Raw genomic sequence first — 16,817 nt, 5'->3', positions numbered from 1 at the left:
AAAAATAGTTACCTCGTGCAGTACCCCTTTAATTAGATAGGGATGATGTTGTAATGCTTTATGTACAATGTCAATGCGATGATGATACAATGGATGGAAAGCAGACCAAACTGCAATCTGTGGGGTTTTTTCTCTTTTAAATCCTGCTGCTTTCTTCCCCACAGCTGTACCGGACCCCCCAGAGGACCCGGAGATCTTCAGTAAGACCAAACAATCAGTCACCCTTTCCTGGTTCACTCCTCTGCATGATGGAGACAGCCCCATCCTGGGCTACAAGGTGGAGATGAGGCTGGCGGACAGCTCTCTCTGGCTTCCTTGTCATTCTGCTCCCGTGTGTAACACCGAGTTTGCGGTGGAGAATCTCATCCCGGGAAGTGGCTACAGGTTTAGAGTGGCAGCCATTAATAGAGCCGGCACGGGCGAGCCGGTTGAGCTTCCTCTGACTGTGCAGCTCGGTGAGTGAATGCTTGGTTCAGCACTTGAATTGGTATAATGTTATTAGTATTGCATATATATACTGTTTTTGAGATGCTCTGCAATAACATTTATAAAAGTGGTTTCAGGACATCTTCAAAGGTGTGTTATCTTTTATGCTTTATATTTTAGTGGACGAAATGTACTGTAATTTTAGTCAACTAAAACTAGACTAAAATCAAATCAATTTAGATGACAAAAGCTTGTTTGACTAAAACCAGTGGCGGGCCGTACGTCTCACACCTCGGCCTTAGGTAATGTCCTACTTAATCCGACTTCACGTCTCAAAATATTGTAATTTATGTCACCACATAGACATGGCTGGAGATACTATACAGAAACACACTTACATAAACAGTGTACATAGGGGTATATTTTTTGGTGCATTTAACATTCAATAAACCCGTTTCATTAATTAAACATATCTTACGTCGTACTGTCAAAATATAAAGAATTATATAAATCAAATGAAACATAAAAACAATTTGAACTCAGAATTTTTAGCACCGAGCCGACGCCGTATAAGCCAGTGGTCCCAACGTAGTAGTCGGTTGGTTTGTGTGAAAGTGGCGGGGAAACCATTTCGTAGCCGGTGTGCCAAAATGTGATTGCCTGCTAAAAATGTATTCCCACCGTGGGAGCGCGCACCGTTCGCTAAACCTGCATTGCTTGGCTTTGTCTGTCCACAGCGGATTACTAGGTGTAAGACAAACACTTTATCTTCGTGGGTATTGTACCGGTGAGTTTTCTGTGGTTTTCAATGGCTCCTATGGTTCCGGTGCCACTTCCCGTTTTCGCAACTTGTGTTGTGTTAGGCCAGCTAGAAGGCCTTACTGACAACAACTCGTGATCTGATTTGCTATCGCTATTGTCTATGACCTGTATGTGCCCGTTCACTTACAGTGAAAAACGCCTGCATTGTTGATTCCTAAGGCTCCGGGCAGATTTCGTACAGTATGGCAACATAAGCTAGCTGAATTCTAATTGGATACAAACTAAACTAAAAACAACAGCATTGGAAGGAGCATAATATGCAATGATAAGGATATAATTACTTTTAGATATTTAGTAAAAATTAATTAAAAATGACTTTTATCTTTAAATATGATCATGAATTCTGGTTATGTTAGACCAGCAGAGAAGGCCCACCACTGACGAAAATACATTTTATTAAAAAGACTAAACTAAAACTAAATTAAAAAACAAAAATTAACATTCTTGACAATAACTAAGGCGAACATTTTTTTTATAACAAAATTAACACTGCTCTCTATATGCACAAAAACTCTAAAGGCTCAATGACTTAGACTTAGAAAATCTTTATTGTTCCCGAGGGGCAATTTGGTTTGCAACAGTAGTCATTAAAAACGACATACAACAATAAAAACAAGATACAACAGTAAAAACGAGGTACAACAGTAAACACGAGGTACAACAGTAAAAACAGGGTACAACAGTAAAAACAAGGTACAAATACATAAAATACATATAACATACAAACCATCATAAAGCTAAAAACTAAAAACATTTTTAATACAATAAAAACTAATGAAAACTATGTTTCTTTCTATAGAGACAGAGGTAAAAGAAGTCGAGGTGGAGCAACTAAGACAGCCCAGTTTGCCTCCTGAAGCTGCTGAAGAGGGTGACCTTCATGAACTGTGGGAGGCCTCTGCAAAGAAAAGGCGCATGAGTCGAGAACCCACTCTTGACTCCATCACTGAACACCCTGAAGATGATAAAAAAGGAGCCCAAACGAAAACTCAACAGGAGAAGGAAGTGAAGTCAGCCAAAAATCAACCTGAGAATGCTTCTGGGGGATCTTCAATTGTATCGTACCTCAAAAAGAACAGCCAGCTTCAGGTATCCACTGTGACCTCTGAGGACGAGGATGCCACTGCGAGGTTCTTCAAACACTTCCAGATGGTTGATCAGACAACTGAAATCAAAACGATGACAATGACGACTCAGCAGACTGAAACAAAGTATGTGTCAGCAGAGGACACAGACATTATGGAGATCAGCAAGGAAGACGAGCCAGAGCTGAGAGAAGCTGCTATTAAAATCCAAGCGGCTTTCAAGGGCTACAAGGCACGCAAGGACATGCGGCCTGTCTTTAAGGATGTATTTAAAGACCAGACCAAAGAACCTGATGGCACCATCCACCTGGAGTGTGTGGCTGAGGGTCGACCTGATAGAGTACGCTGGCTGAAGGATGGAGAGCCGCTGTGTGATGGCAAGCACCACCATATCGACATCTACAATGACGGCACATGTTCTTTGGTCATCACCGCCATCACCACAAAAGACACGGGGGTGTACACATGCGAGGTCACCAATAAGTTTGGCGTCATCTCTCACAGTGCGAAGGTGACAGTAGGAACGGTGAGGGAATCATCGGGGCGGCGTCCACTCACTATGGGCTACAGCGCTGACAGCGAGCCCGACAGCTCATCGGGCAGCGAGATGGATGAATCCCTGAGGCAGGCCAGCAGACGCCTCCGACGCCTGCTGCGCACACGCCTCCCGCCGGACGTAGAGGAAGAGCCTTTCGTCAGTGCGGATGAAGGAGACCTGAATCCCCCGGATCCCCACTCGTACCGTGAGGACGACACTTACATTTACATCCGCTTTGACACGTGGGGGGAGGCAGACGTGGCCTCAAAGAGGTTCCAGGAGATGTTTACAATCCATGGAGTTCCTGTGGAAACCACCATCTTGGAGGCGGGACATCTCAAAGTGGAGTTGCGGATTAGGAAGTTGGGTTATACTCAGGATGGAACCGAAACACCTACACAAGAAAAACAGCCTCCTGCTTTCCTGTCTGGAGCTCCTGGTAGGAAAGTCAAGAGTGCAACTAAAAAATTTAAAAAATGTGTGGATAAAAGTTGATGGAAACCAATTTAGTGGACAGTAGAACCCTGCTATTAGTGGTGATTAGGTTCCAAACCCCTTTTGTAAAGGCTGAAAAAAAAACTGCAAATAGGATAGACTAGACTTTTATTTATCCCACAATGGCGAAACTAAATTTTTTGCAGTGCAGGTTTTTACATACAGTAACAGAAGTAAAGCATAATGAAAAACAACAAAATAGTAATAAATATTACATATTGCTCACTAAAATGTATAGCTAGAAGATAAAATACAATAATCAAACACTAACATCCATATTGCACACCATGAAAAAAAAATTTGTTGTTTTCACATAAGTGCGTTGTAAAAACTTATGGTTGTGGGTAGAAAGTACCTCTGTAGCTCTCCTTTCACTGTGGATGTATTTTTAACAGTCTAATGCTTGTTGCTTTGGACCAGTTCGTCCTCCCAGGGAATTTAAGTTATTGGTCCATCCCAAATTCTTTTGAATGACATACAGTATATGCTTAGTATGAGTGATAACACCAACAGAATTGGTCATTTGCAATTTATTCCAAAGCTTTGGAGAGACCAACCTAAAAACAACACATTCAAATCGCGTTGCCAAGTTGATATAACACAATTACGGAAGCGCCCTTTTCTTCAATATGCCTATAGCCCACATCCTTCAGAAGGAAGGAACAAGTTCATTGTTCAGCTCAGGATGAGAAAGGATGAGATAAGAAAAGGAGTAATTCTACTCCCTTCATTCCCAAGATCAAGGTAACTCACAGTGCACATGAGATTAAAAAATACAAAGAGTACTAATGGAAAACACTAGTTATTTTAAATATGACTTTGGAAAGAAATAACTTTATATATATACATATATATATATATATATATATATATATATATATCTCCGTCATGTTGAAGGAGCTATTAAATCAAATCAAGCTTTATTTATAAAGCTTTTTTCCTACATAAAAGTATGTGAAAGTAAGTGCTTTACAAAGTTAAAAACAATACCCCGGTGACCCATATCCCCCATTATCACATACGTACGCACAGATACCAAACACAAACACACACACACACACACACGCACGCACACACACACACAAACACACACACACACACACACACACACACACACACACACACACACACACACACACACACACACACACACACACACACACACACACACACACACACACACACACACACACACACACTCACACACAACATGCACACTTATGAAACTATATGGACCAATGATTGCATAGCTGATTACAGAGGAGACATGTAAGTAAACACTATCACGGAGGTCATCAGACCATGGCCACCAGGACGCTGACACAAAAGCGCCCCCACAAGCAGGGCCGATAACCCCTGAGGCAGATGGCTCATCTGAGGAACATTGGAAAAAATAAAACTTGTAAAATACTAAGAACCATGTGTAGAGATAAAGAATGAAATACAAGTAAGACATGATGAAGATTAATAGAAAATAATAATAAAAAACAAAAAACAATATATATATATATATAAATATATATATATATATATACATATATATATATATGTATATATATATATATATATATGTGTGTGTGTGTATATATATATATATATATATGTGTGTGTGTGTGTGTGTGTGTATATATATATATATATATATATATATATATATATACAATAAATAAATAGTAAATAAATATACTTCAATAAAATATTGCATAACTAATAGGATAAAAGGTAAAATACAAATGACTTCAATAAAATAATTAATATCAGCTAAAAGCCAAATCAAAAAGGTGGGTCTTAAGCCTGCTCTTAAAAACATGGGTCTCCACAGTGTTGTGCATGGGGTGATATGGATGAGAAATTATTGTTACTACTATTTATACATTGCAACTATTATTATTACCATCACACAACGTCACCCCTTGTCAGAGCATTTTCCTGCTAGAAAATGTCGAGTGCATTGACTTGTAAAGCGGCACCCTCTGTTGACATTGTAGCTGCAGCATTATTTTTTCCTTGTAGATGGGGCCAGCAAACCACTTTCTATTAAAATTGCCATTAAAAAAAACGTATTTACACTTTTCAGCAAAAAAGATAAGTGTGCGAGGTAGTTAATAGGCAGGGATGTACTACTTTATACCGTATGTCAATAAATGCTGAAACATCAACATTTTACCTTAGTGTGGTATAAGTGATAGAGTATTCAGTAAAATACAGAATCTAATAATATAACTGAAGAATAGTGACTATGCCCAGGACAATTAAAAGAAACACACTTTGTACACCGTTGGGGTTTCTAATTTGTTATAGGGATACAGGTTCTTGATTGGCCTCGCTTTTTAATGGTGTGCAATCCTATTTTCTGCAGTTTTTGGCATATAAGCCTAAATTTTTCATTAGTTGGAGTTCCCACACATATTATTGACCAAACCTACTTTTCTTTTACAAATCTTTTTAAGTGTTTGGAATTTTACACGTATTTTCATTGTCAGAGTCTGTAACATTAAATTTAATGTTACTTTGATCCAGTGCAATCCACATCAGTTTAAATTCCCATTCATCATTTTCCCATTTAAAGGCCTTAAAACTCTTTTATTTTAATTTGGCTAGACAATCATGCATTTTTAACTACCACACCTTAACATAATGTCCCGTTTCTCTCCCAGCTGCCCCGGTCTTCTTGACAGAGTTACAAAATCAGGACGTCCCAGACGGCTACCCGGTCAGCTTTGACTGCGTGGTGATCGGAAAACCCTCCCCAGCGGTACGCTGGTACAAAGATGGCAAACTGCTGGAGGAGAATGACCATTATATGATCAACGAGGACCAGGAGGGCTGCCATCAGCTAATCATCACCGCCGTACTGCCCACTGACATGGGCGTCTACCGCTGCACGGCGGAAAACAGCAGCGGCATCGTGGCCACTCGGGCTGAGCTCAGGGTCGACAGTAAGTTTTTTTTTGCGCACATAAAAGTTTGTTGTATATAAGTAAAATGAAAATGTACTTTTCTTGATCAAAGGTCACTTTTTAAACAGCACACTTTACCTCGAATTTAAACTATTTATTAGGGCTTTCTAGATCTCTTGTTGTTGCCGTGTTAAATATAAGGCGGCAGTGGGCAACCCAGAGAAAAAGAAAAGTTTGGGGTCTGAAGACACTCTTCAGAAGTATATTTTGGAAGTTTTTATATACACACATATATATATATATATATATATATATATATATATATATATATATATATATATATATATATATTATGCCAATTGCTTTTAAAAATGTATTTATGGCTATGACTGTATACTGTGAACCTCCCTACAATCAATGCATTTTTCCTTGAAAGAATAAAACAATCATATAATTGTGAAAATATGTATTTACCACTGGTATCCCAACAACATAAAATAGAAAAAATATATTTTGATATATTTTATAATGATAATAATACAATGGATAGGCCAAATACTCAGCAACTCAGCTTTTTTGGAAGTGGATGGACTGTGGGCTGGCGTCGGCTGGCCTGGACACTAGGCATTCCGCAAGATGATTGGATGATCTGTCTGAGGCTGAATCCCTTTTTAAGTGACAGCTTAATGAGCAAATCAGCAATTTTGAAACATAAACACTACAGAGGACTATTTTTAAAGAAACTTTTCCAATCCTTTTAGTGACGTTTTCTTTATATAAAAACGACTAGTGACAAATCAAGCCTCTCTTTCCTGGTGATCAATATAGCAGAGTCGTCACAAAGCTGACGAGCAGCTAAGAAATTCACAAAGAAGTATGATAAATGGAAAAAATACCGGTACATATTTTTCCTCCCAAACTTTGGGGTTGTCTTTTATTCAGTGTTGGCTTATATTTGGGTAAACCGTTATTCATACATACAAACGTCCATACATTGGTACCTACGCTCCCACATACATACACAAATACATTACATACCTACATACTCCAAGTCCGTACAACCACGCGCACATTCATGGTACAAACATACACATACTGTACAAATACATTCACTGTACAAACAAACATACATATACTGTACACATACATTTACTGTACAAACATTCATATACACATTCTGTTCATATACAAGTACATATACATACATACACTCATGCACATAATCATGTTTCATCAAACATATATCAACGTTGTTGCCCTAGGGTAAACTGGGTAACACAAGGCATATTGACAGAGCTTAAACCCTTGTTACTATAACAATCTACAAGATTAATATAGGTTGCCTCTCTCTCTTCCCTTTCATCTTTCGGTATTCCTTCTTTTTTTATTATTTATTTATTTGGTTTTTTTGCATTTATTTTTTTTATTTTTTATTATCTTTCTAGCTATCATTATGTATACGTATTGTTGCATTTGAACAACTTTATTGTTGATAATAGAGGTAAACTATTGGTTTTGTTCATGATCAATAGCGCTTTTTCTATTGGTATTTGTATTGCTCCAGTTTTAGTGTAAAAATGCTCATTGTCATTACTATATTATTTATTTCACTAACTGCTAATTTGCTATCACTTTTACGATCATATTTGTACATATTGTATGTGCTGGTGTTGTTCTATTGTTGTTGTTATTGTTGTATTTGCTGTTGTTGTTTTTGTCTCTCTGTCTAATCCCCCTCTTGTCCCCACAATTTCCCCCTCTGTCTTTCTTTTTTTCTCTTTCTATCCCCTCCTGCACCAAATGATAATATAAATACATTTAATAAAGTCAAATTCAAATAAGGCAACAAGAGAAGTATCCTACACTTGTCTTTTGTAAAGTAAATCTGAACAGCCGATATGGACATCTACATCAACTAAATGATTTGCCTGAGAAGCTGGACAGGACAAAAAATATATATATATATATTTGGGTAATGCAGTACATCACACATAGAGTAGGTCAGTGGATGCCCAGCCAATTAGTTATTGGTTATGATAGGCTTTGACCTCCATGCTGCTCGCAAGTGATCATACGCTCCATCAGTGTCTTGCAGCTCTGATTACGACACAGCTGCTGATGCTGCCACTGAAACCTCATCTTACATCAGCGCCAAGGGCTACCTGTCCAGGTAAAGCAGTTCATCCCCAAAATATACATTACAATGCATTGTTGAGCAATGCAATATTCTCTCTTTCCCTTCCAGGGAAACTGAGACCTTTGAGTCCGTAACAGAAGATGATCAGCTGCCACAAATCGTGGAGGAACTTCACGATGTTCATGCCAGTCCAGGTTCCCCAATAGCTAGGATGCAGCTCAGAGTAAAAGGTATGCATGCTGTAAACCAGGGGTCACCAACGTGGTGCCCGCGGGCACCAGGTAGCCCGTAAGGACCAGATGAGTAGCCCACTATTCTAAAATTAGCTCAAATAGCAGCACTTACCAGTGAGCTGCCTCTATTTTTTAAATTGTATTTATTTACTAGCAAGCTGGTATCGCTTTGCTCGATATTTTTAATTCTAAGAGAGACACAACTCAAATAGAATTCGAAAATCCAAGACAATATTTTAAAGACTTGGTCTTCACTTGTTTAAATAAATTCATTTATTTTTTTTTACTTTGCTTCTTATAACTTTCAGACAGACAATTTTAGAGAAAAAATACAACCTTAAAAATTATTTTAGGATTTTAAAACACATATACCTTTTTACCTTTTAAATTCCTTCCTCTTCTTTCCTGACAATTTAAAACAATGTTCAAGTAAATTTATTTTTTTATTGTAAAGAATAATAAATACATTTTAATTTAATTCTTCATTTTAGCTTCTGTTTTTCGACGAAGAATATTTGTGAAATATTTCTTCAAACTTATTATGATTAAAATAAAAAAAAAATATTCTGGCAAATGTAGAAAATCTTTAGAATCAAATTTAAATCTTATTTCAAAGTATTTTAAATTTCTTTTAAAATTTTTGTTCTGGAAAATCTAGAAGAAATAATGATTTGTCTTTGTCAGAAATATAGCTTGGTCCAATTTGTTATATATTGTAACAAAATGCAGATTGGATTTTAACCTATTTAAAACATGTCATCAACATTCTAAAATTAATCTTAATCAGGAAAAATTACCAATGTGGTTCCATAAATTCTTCTTTTAATTTTTTCAAAAAGATTCGAATTAGCTAGTTTTTCTCTCCTTATTTTTGGATGAAATTTGAATTTTAAAGAGTCGAAATTGAAGATAAACTTTGTTTCAAAATTAAATTTTCATTTTTTTCCTGTTTTCTCCTTTTTTTAAACCGTTCAATTAAGTGTTTTTTTCATCATTTATTCTCTACAAAAAACCTTCTGTAAAAGGACAAAAAAATGTACGACGGAATGACAGAGAAATACCCATTTTTTCTCTCTCTCTCTCTCTCTCTATATATATATATATATATATACATATATATATATATATATATATATATATATATATATATATGTATATATATATATATATATATATTTATTAAAGGTAAATTGAGCAAATTGGCTATTTCTGGCAATTTTTTAAAGTGTTAATCAAACTGGTAGCCCCTCGCATTAATCAGTACCCAAGAAGTAGCTCTTGGTTTCAAAAAGGTTGGTGACCCCTGCTGTACACCTACACAACAAAAATCGCCAAAATTCAAACACACAGGTTTTGTTTCCAGGTTTCCCCAAACCAAGGGTTTATTGGTTCAAAGAAGGCCAACCCCTTCGGGCCTCGGAAAGGGTGTCGTTGTTAGCCCAGCAGGACGTTCATGCCTTAGAAATCCTGGAGGTGAAGAAAGATGACATGGGGGAGTACTCTGCTTACATCAGTAATGCAGCGGGTTCTGCTTACTCCTCTGCCCGACTCATAGTTCTGAGTGAGTATGCCAGAAAATATATCTCCTCACAAACACTGTGCAATGCAAATTATTTGACTTCACTGTTTACAGACCCAGGGGAGATCTTACCACAAGATCAGAAAGGTAATTTGGGCTTCTTTTTCTCAAACATACAGTTCTAATGTGACTGGGATTGAGCCCTTTTTTCTCATAGAATCACATGAGTCATTGGTGCCACCACGTTTCCTGGAAAGGTTCAGCAACAGAAAAGTGAAACAAGGAGCCAGCATCACGTTATCTGTCAAAGTGGAAGGTTTGCTCACCAAACGTACTTATCTTTCAAGATGACTTAATTCATTTTAACACTATTAAATACTGCTTTAGGGTCTCCCACTCCGATGGTCTCTTGGCTAAAGGAGGAGTCGCTGGAAGATGTGCTGTGGATCAAGACCGACACCAAGGGATACAAAATAGCAAGCTCAGGACGCCAGCATAGCCTCATCTTGATGGATGTGGGAACAGAGTACACCGGTGCCTATACATGCATTGCAACTAATAAGGCGGGACAGTCCATCTGTACCGCTCACCTCGAGGTGGATGACAGTAAGTAACAATTAATCAAATTCCTACACTCTTTATATTAACGCTGTGGTCCCCTTTTGGTGTTTATTATTGTCATGATTTGTAGTTATAATATTTATATTTTCTCCCCTTCTTTCAGCTCCACCACAAAAGAAAGAGACCAAACCCTCAGAGTAAGTTTTATACATGTCACAGAAATGGCATAAATTTTACATATACAAGATGTTTATTTGAAAATGATCCCTATTAGCCTATGCTATTGCAGTCAGCTAGTCTTACTGGGGTCCACACAAAACACTACATATTATGAAAACAGTTTAAAAACATTAAAGATACATTAAAAAAAATAGGAAACTACAAGACTGTATTAGACGTGTTCAGGTTTTAGTCATTATACGTGTATGCTACACATATAAGCTATATACACGCACCGAACAGCTGAGTAGCAAAAACAACATTTTAAAGAGCATGCAAGGGTAGATACATTTGCTGGGCACTGCACAATACTTTAAATGTATCATGACAAGTAACATGTATGAGTTTTACACTAACAACTGATTAGCATAACCAACATTTTAAGGTGCATGCAAAGGTAGATAAACTTGTTGGTCGCTGCATAATACTTTTAATGTGGAACTACAAAAAGACGTTGCCTATAGTGCCTATATGGCACATCTGTGTTTCAGACCAACATTTGAGTAGCACAACCAACATTTTAAAAGTGCATCCACAGTTAGATAAAGTTGCTGAACGCTGCATGCTATTTGTAATGTGGAGTTGATTAAAATGAGAAGAGTTTTCTACAGCCACAGCTGCTGCAGTATGGCAATTGTAACACACAAATAGTTTTACATTAACAACTGAGTAGCACATCCAACATTTTAAAGTGCATGCAAAGGTACATAAAATTGCTAGATGCCGCAAAATACTTAAAATGTGGAGCTAATAAGACTTTCAGCAGGGGGTCGTCTACTGCCACAGCTTTTGCAGTATGGCAAGTGTAACACGCATGAGTTTCACACCAACAAATGAGTATCACGTCCAACATTTTAAGGCTAATGGACACGGCAAGATATTTCAAATCTGGCGCTACAATATGAGGTTGCTGTCACGCCAAATTTCTTCCCTCCCAACGAAAACCTTTCCCCCGGAAGACATTTGGCGTGACAGCCCCTCTAATGCCTGAAGGACCCCAATGAGGGCGTGATAATACAAAGTTATATGACTCTTAAGGGTTACAGCTGCAAAATTAGCGAAGCAAAAATAGTTTGAAAGGTTAGCATGCTGGAATGCTAATTTTTTTTTCCTCACCGTTATTTTTCATCAACGATAATCAGCCAATTATAATGCTTTTAAAACAAGCAGCTGTGTGGGCTGCTTTAAGCAAGTTATATGACTCTTAAGGGTTACAGCTGCAAAATTAGCAAAGCAAAAATAGCTTGAAAGGTTAGCATGCTGGAATGCTAATATTTTTTCCTCACCGTTATTTTTCACCAATGACAATCAGCCAATTATAATGCTTTTAAAACAGGCAGCTGTGTGGGCTGCTTTAAGGTCCTTCCACCCTCATTGGGGTCCTTCAAGCATTAGAGGGGCTGTCACGCCAAATGTCTTCCGGGGGAAGGTTTTTGTAGGGGGGAAGAAATTTGGCGTGACATTGCCTACAGCCACAGCTGTTGCTGTATGACAAGTGTAACACGCATGAGTTTCAAACCAACAACTGAGGAGCTAAACCAAGATTTTAAAGTGCTTTACAAGTAGATCAAGTTGCCGTGCCGCAAGACACATCAAATAGGAAAGTGTAACATGCACAAGTGTCACACAAAACGTTAAATGGCACAACCGGCATCATACTCCTGTTTTGTGAAGTTATTCAAAATAGTTTGCCTACAGCCTAAAGTCAATGTTTTTTGTTTGTTTTTGTAATGGTAACATTTCATTTTATTCCAATCATTAGAGTTCTTGGGATTAAAGTCAGTCCACCAAAGGAGGATGCAAACAGGGGGCAAGGTGATAAATAACAGTTGTTTTTTTTAAGTATCACTGTAAGTACTTTATGGCTAACATGGTGTTTGTCTTATGTACTGCCTCAAGAGAGTAAAATGACCTACTTAGGAGAGGTCGGTTCAGAGGAATTCCTCATGAAACTCACCTCCCAGATTACTGAAATGGTATCAGCCAAGATCACCCAAGGTAAGTTTGTTTTTCATGGACCATTCTGTCTCTGTAGTTCAAACAATGGACAGAAATTGTAATAAAATCAAAATTTCATGATATTTGTTTTCATTTACTGCTTGTGTCAACCCAAGCTTTGATACTTTCCTATCATTAAAATTGTGTGTTTATAAAAGCCAATCTGTTTGATCAAATCAAGAATTGCAAAAGTCAATTCTTGAGTGTTAAAAATGACACTTAAATGCTCTGTGTTAGCGCTTGTGTTGACTGCACGTTTTGTTCATGTATTTAAAACTAGTATAGCTTCATCCATACATCATCACTTACTCTATATTCAACCATCACTTTATTAATACAGCCCATAAAATGCTCATCCGATCCACCAATCTGTTATTCAGACAGCACACAGAATCAGGAAGTGCTCCAGTGGATGAAATCTTGGCCCAAAACTACCAGTATGTATTCCACATGCATCCATTTGTTCATGATTATTGATGAAGCGGTGATGACTTCTTAAAAACTGTCATCCTAGTTTCTTAAAATCAAATATAGTGCTCTAGGCTATAACCACACTCTCTCCTAACTCAAATTGGCAGCCTTTTTGTTGTTGTATTATTAATACTGTAACTTGTACTGGTCATTGTTTATTACTAAAACAATGCAGTCACTGAAATACTAACAAACTATAACAGTGAAGTATATTATATTGACTTCTGTACTTCAGTATTTTTATATTCACATCAAAACTGTATTTTAAATGTACATATTTAAAAATGTATAGTATATAACTAAATTATATATATTTTTAAATATATGTTTATATGTACGGACGAGAGCGAAAGCATTTGCCAAGAATGTTTTCATTAATCAAGTTCATGTGTGTATACATATACAGTATACACACATGTATATATTTAAATTATATATTTTCTATATATATATATATATATATGTCTGTGTATATATAAATTCATATATACATACACATATATATGTATATGTGTACATATATATGTGTATATATTGTATATATATATATGTGTGTGTATATGTATGTATGTATGTATGTATATACACACATATATATATATATATATATTTATATTTATATATATATATATATATATATATATATATATATATATATATATATATAAATATATATAGCGGGACAGATAATGTTTTTCCTGTCACTCGCACACTCCAGTGACATTGCACTATGAAGTCAAAACACAATGACTGCATGCTCTTGAACGAGGCGTTTTATATTAAGGTCTACGCAGTGTTTGGTCGTTTTGTATTGCGGTTAATACAGTATTGTATATTATAGTGTTAGCGTTACGTTCATTAGCAAGTCAATTAGCATGAAATTATGTTACTCGTATCAACTTACTAGCAACTAAACTGCTAACACATTGAACATAATAGCGACACATTTGACCTGTATTTTGATTACACCACTTGCTCCCCTTCCTGTGTTGCTGCCCCAGCTTCATTGCGAGTGCCAGGCGCTGACAGCGACGACGAGACCAAGACACCTTCGGCGTCACCTCATCACGGCCGCTCTCGTCCCCCCTCCCTCGTGGCGGACTCCTCCTCTGAGTCTGATGAAGGAGATGCCAGGGGAGAGGTAAGACACTGCCATGTACAGTCGCGATCAAAAGTTTACATACACTTGTAAAGAACATGATGTCATAGCTGTCTTGAGTTTCCAACAATTTCTACAACTCTTACTGTATTTTTTTGTGATAGAGTGATTGGATCACATACTTGTTGGCCACAAAAATTATTCATTAAGTTTAGTTCTTTTATGAATTTATTATGGGTCTTCTAAAAAATTTGACCAAATCTGCTCGGTCAAAAGTATACATACAGCAATGTTAATATTTGGTTACATGTCCCTTCCAACACGGCACTTTTTGTAGCCATCCACAAGCTTCTGGTTGAATTCCTGACCACTCCTCTTGACAAAATTGGTGCAGTTCAGCAAAATTTGTTGGTTTTCTGACATGGACTTGACATCACATGGACAAAGATAGGACTTTCTGGAGGAAAGTTCTGTGGTCAGATGAAACAAGAATTGAGCTGTTTGGCCACAATACCCAGCAAGATAACCAAATATTAACATTGCTGTTGTATGTGTACTTTTGACTCAGCAGATTCGATCACATTTTCAGTAGACCCATAATAAATTCATAAAAGAACCAAACTTCATGAATGTTTTTTGTGACCAACAAGTGTGTGCTCCAATCACTCTATCACAAAAAAATAAGAGTTGTACAAATTATTGGAAACTCAAGACAGCCATGACATTGTGTTCTTTACCAGTGTATGTAAACTTTTGATCGCGACTGTATGTGCCGAAATGGTACGTTCCTGAAACTGAAACACTAAAAGACTGTGACTGTGTGTGTAGATGTTTGATATCTATGTAGCGACAGCCAACTACGACCCCACTGTGGCAAGCAAAGAGTCTATTTCCCTGAAGGAGGGACAGTATGTAGAGGTTTTGGACTCGGCTCACCCGCTCAAGTGGTTGGTACGGACCAAACCCACCAAGACGACGCCATCCCGCCAAGGCTGGGTGTCACCTGCTTACCTAGACAAAAAACTTAAAGTACGCCTACATAGCATTGTAAAATACATTGGTGAGGCGTTCAAGGTTCTAAAGTCAATGCATTCTTGTAGCTGTCTGCAGATGCAGGCGACCTTCCAGAGGCAAGTGTTGAAGAGGTGTCTGAGGGAGAATACAAGAAGAAGTTATTGTAAGTCAAACACTTTTATGCATTATAAAAAAGTAGCGTAATCATCTTAAGCAGCATGTTTCTCTTTTATTTGCTATCTTTAGCCAACTGATCCAGGACTTGATCGGCGGTGAATCCGAGTTTGTCAAAGAGATAGGCTTCTTCACGGGTCATCACCTGAGGCACGCTGACAGCCCGAATGCACCAGCTGAAGTCAGCACCCAGAAAGAGTCCATATTTAGAAACATCGAGGACATTAAGGAGTTCCACAACAAGTGTGTTTACCTCTTGTATGACCAACTTATCTTACCACTCAGCACTATGGAAGTGACTCTATACGTTTATTTCAGGGCTTTCCTTCCCAAGTTGAGCGACTGTGACACAGACGATGACGTGGCCATGTGCTTCCTGAAGAACAAGGAGGGCTTTGAGAAGTACCTCCAATATCTTGTAGGCCAGAGCCAGGCTGAGTGTGCCGTCAGTGACAAAACAGTGCACCACTTCTTCAAGGTATCACTGCTCTTCTTAGTGTTACCTTAAATGCTTAATTAAAGCCTCTATTCAGTGAACCGCACAGCCTCCTTTAGTTGACTGCTGCAAAAAAATAACACTTAAGTGGCTCTAACTACAGTAATAATAATAATAATAATGGATTAAATGTTTAGATTAACACCTGTGACTGTAGACACTTCTTCTTGGAGTTTGTATTTAATCAATTCCCAAAAAGATGGCAGTAGCTGAATCTAAATTATCATGCAGCATCCAGAAACCTTATCTACTTCTCTGCACGCGTTTTAAAATGCCATTTGTGCTCTTTAGCAATGGGTGTAAAACTCATGCATGTTCCACTTGCTTTATTGTTGTTTACAATGAACTCATCAATGGTATTAATGCTGAATGAAGAGTTTGCTCATTGGTTCTGTTGCTGCTGCATTAGGCAATACTGTAGGTGTCCAAAAATGTTTTCCACTTTCTCATGCACTCCAAAATATTGTTCTAGGGGATTTACGTTAATTTTAATTTGCATTTAAAACATTTCCTTGTGGTCTGAATAATATGTATCATAACTGGTGTAGATTTTGCGCAAATTTTGCTCCACAGTCACTTTTATAGCCCATTTTTGAGTCTTGTCTTTTGAGGAATTCCCAGATTGCAAAT

The 16,817-nt window shown here is 37.5% G+C and overlaps 1 protein-coding gene across 15 annotated transcripts in view; it reads left to right on the top strand.

Moving 5' to 3' along the window:
• The window catches only part of obscnb (obscurin, cytoskeletal calmodulin and titin-interacting RhoGEF b), a 104,146-nt gene that overhangs the window by 75,611 nt on the left and 11,718 nt on the right, over window positions 1-16,817 (top strand). For 14 of the 15 annotated variants that reach the window (XM_061920448.1, XM_061920458.1, XM_061920453.1 and 11 more), the window contains 18 exons: window positions 165-455; window positions 2,048-3,310; window positions 6,024-6,305; window positions 8,352-8,436; window positions 8,512-8,633; window positions 10,000-10,197; window positions 10,270-10,302; window positions 10,373-10,471; window positions 10,543-10,761; window positions 10,880-10,913; window positions 12,698-12,750; window positions 12,835-12,933; window positions 13,314-13,370; window positions 14,406-14,545; window positions 15,332-15,532; window positions 15,604-15,680; window positions 15,764-15,934; window positions 16,010-16,169. In XM_061920448.1, coding sequence (XP_061776432.1) covers window positions 165-455; window positions 2,048-3,310; window positions 6,024-6,305; window positions 8,352-8,436; window positions 8,512-8,633; window positions 10,000-10,197; window positions 10,270-10,302; window positions 10,373-10,471; window positions 10,543-10,761; window positions 10,880-10,913; window positions 12,698-12,750; window positions 12,835-12,933; window positions 13,314-13,370; window positions 14,406-14,545; window positions 15,332-15,532; window positions 15,604-15,680; window positions 15,764-15,934; window positions 16,010-16,169 — 3,584 coding nt within the window. The remainder of the gene's footprint in view (window positions 1-164; window positions 456-2,047; window positions 3,311-6,023; window positions 6,306-8,351; window positions 8,437-8,511; window positions 8,634-9,999; window positions 10,198-10,269; window positions 10,303-10,372; window positions 10,472-10,542; window positions 10,762-10,879; window positions 10,914-12,697; window positions 12,751-12,834; window positions 12,934-13,313; window positions 13,371-14,405; window positions 14,546-15,331; window positions 15,533-15,603; window positions 15,681-15,763; window positions 15,935-16,009; window positions 16,170-16,817) is intronic. The other variant, XM_061920445.1, reaches the window with a different exon arrangement.

This window comes from Nerophis ophidion, linkage group LG14 (genome assembly GCF_033978795.1).
Source record: "Nerophis ophidion isolate RoL-2023_Sa linkage group LG14, RoL_Noph_v1.0, whole genome shotgun sequence".
Lineage (NCBI taxonomy): Eukaryota > Metazoa > Chordata > Actinopteri > Syngnathiformes > Syngnathidae > Nerophis > Nerophis ophidion.
Note: the sequence above shows the minus strand (reverse complement) of the source record. Positions and strands in the feature narration are given on the sequence as shown.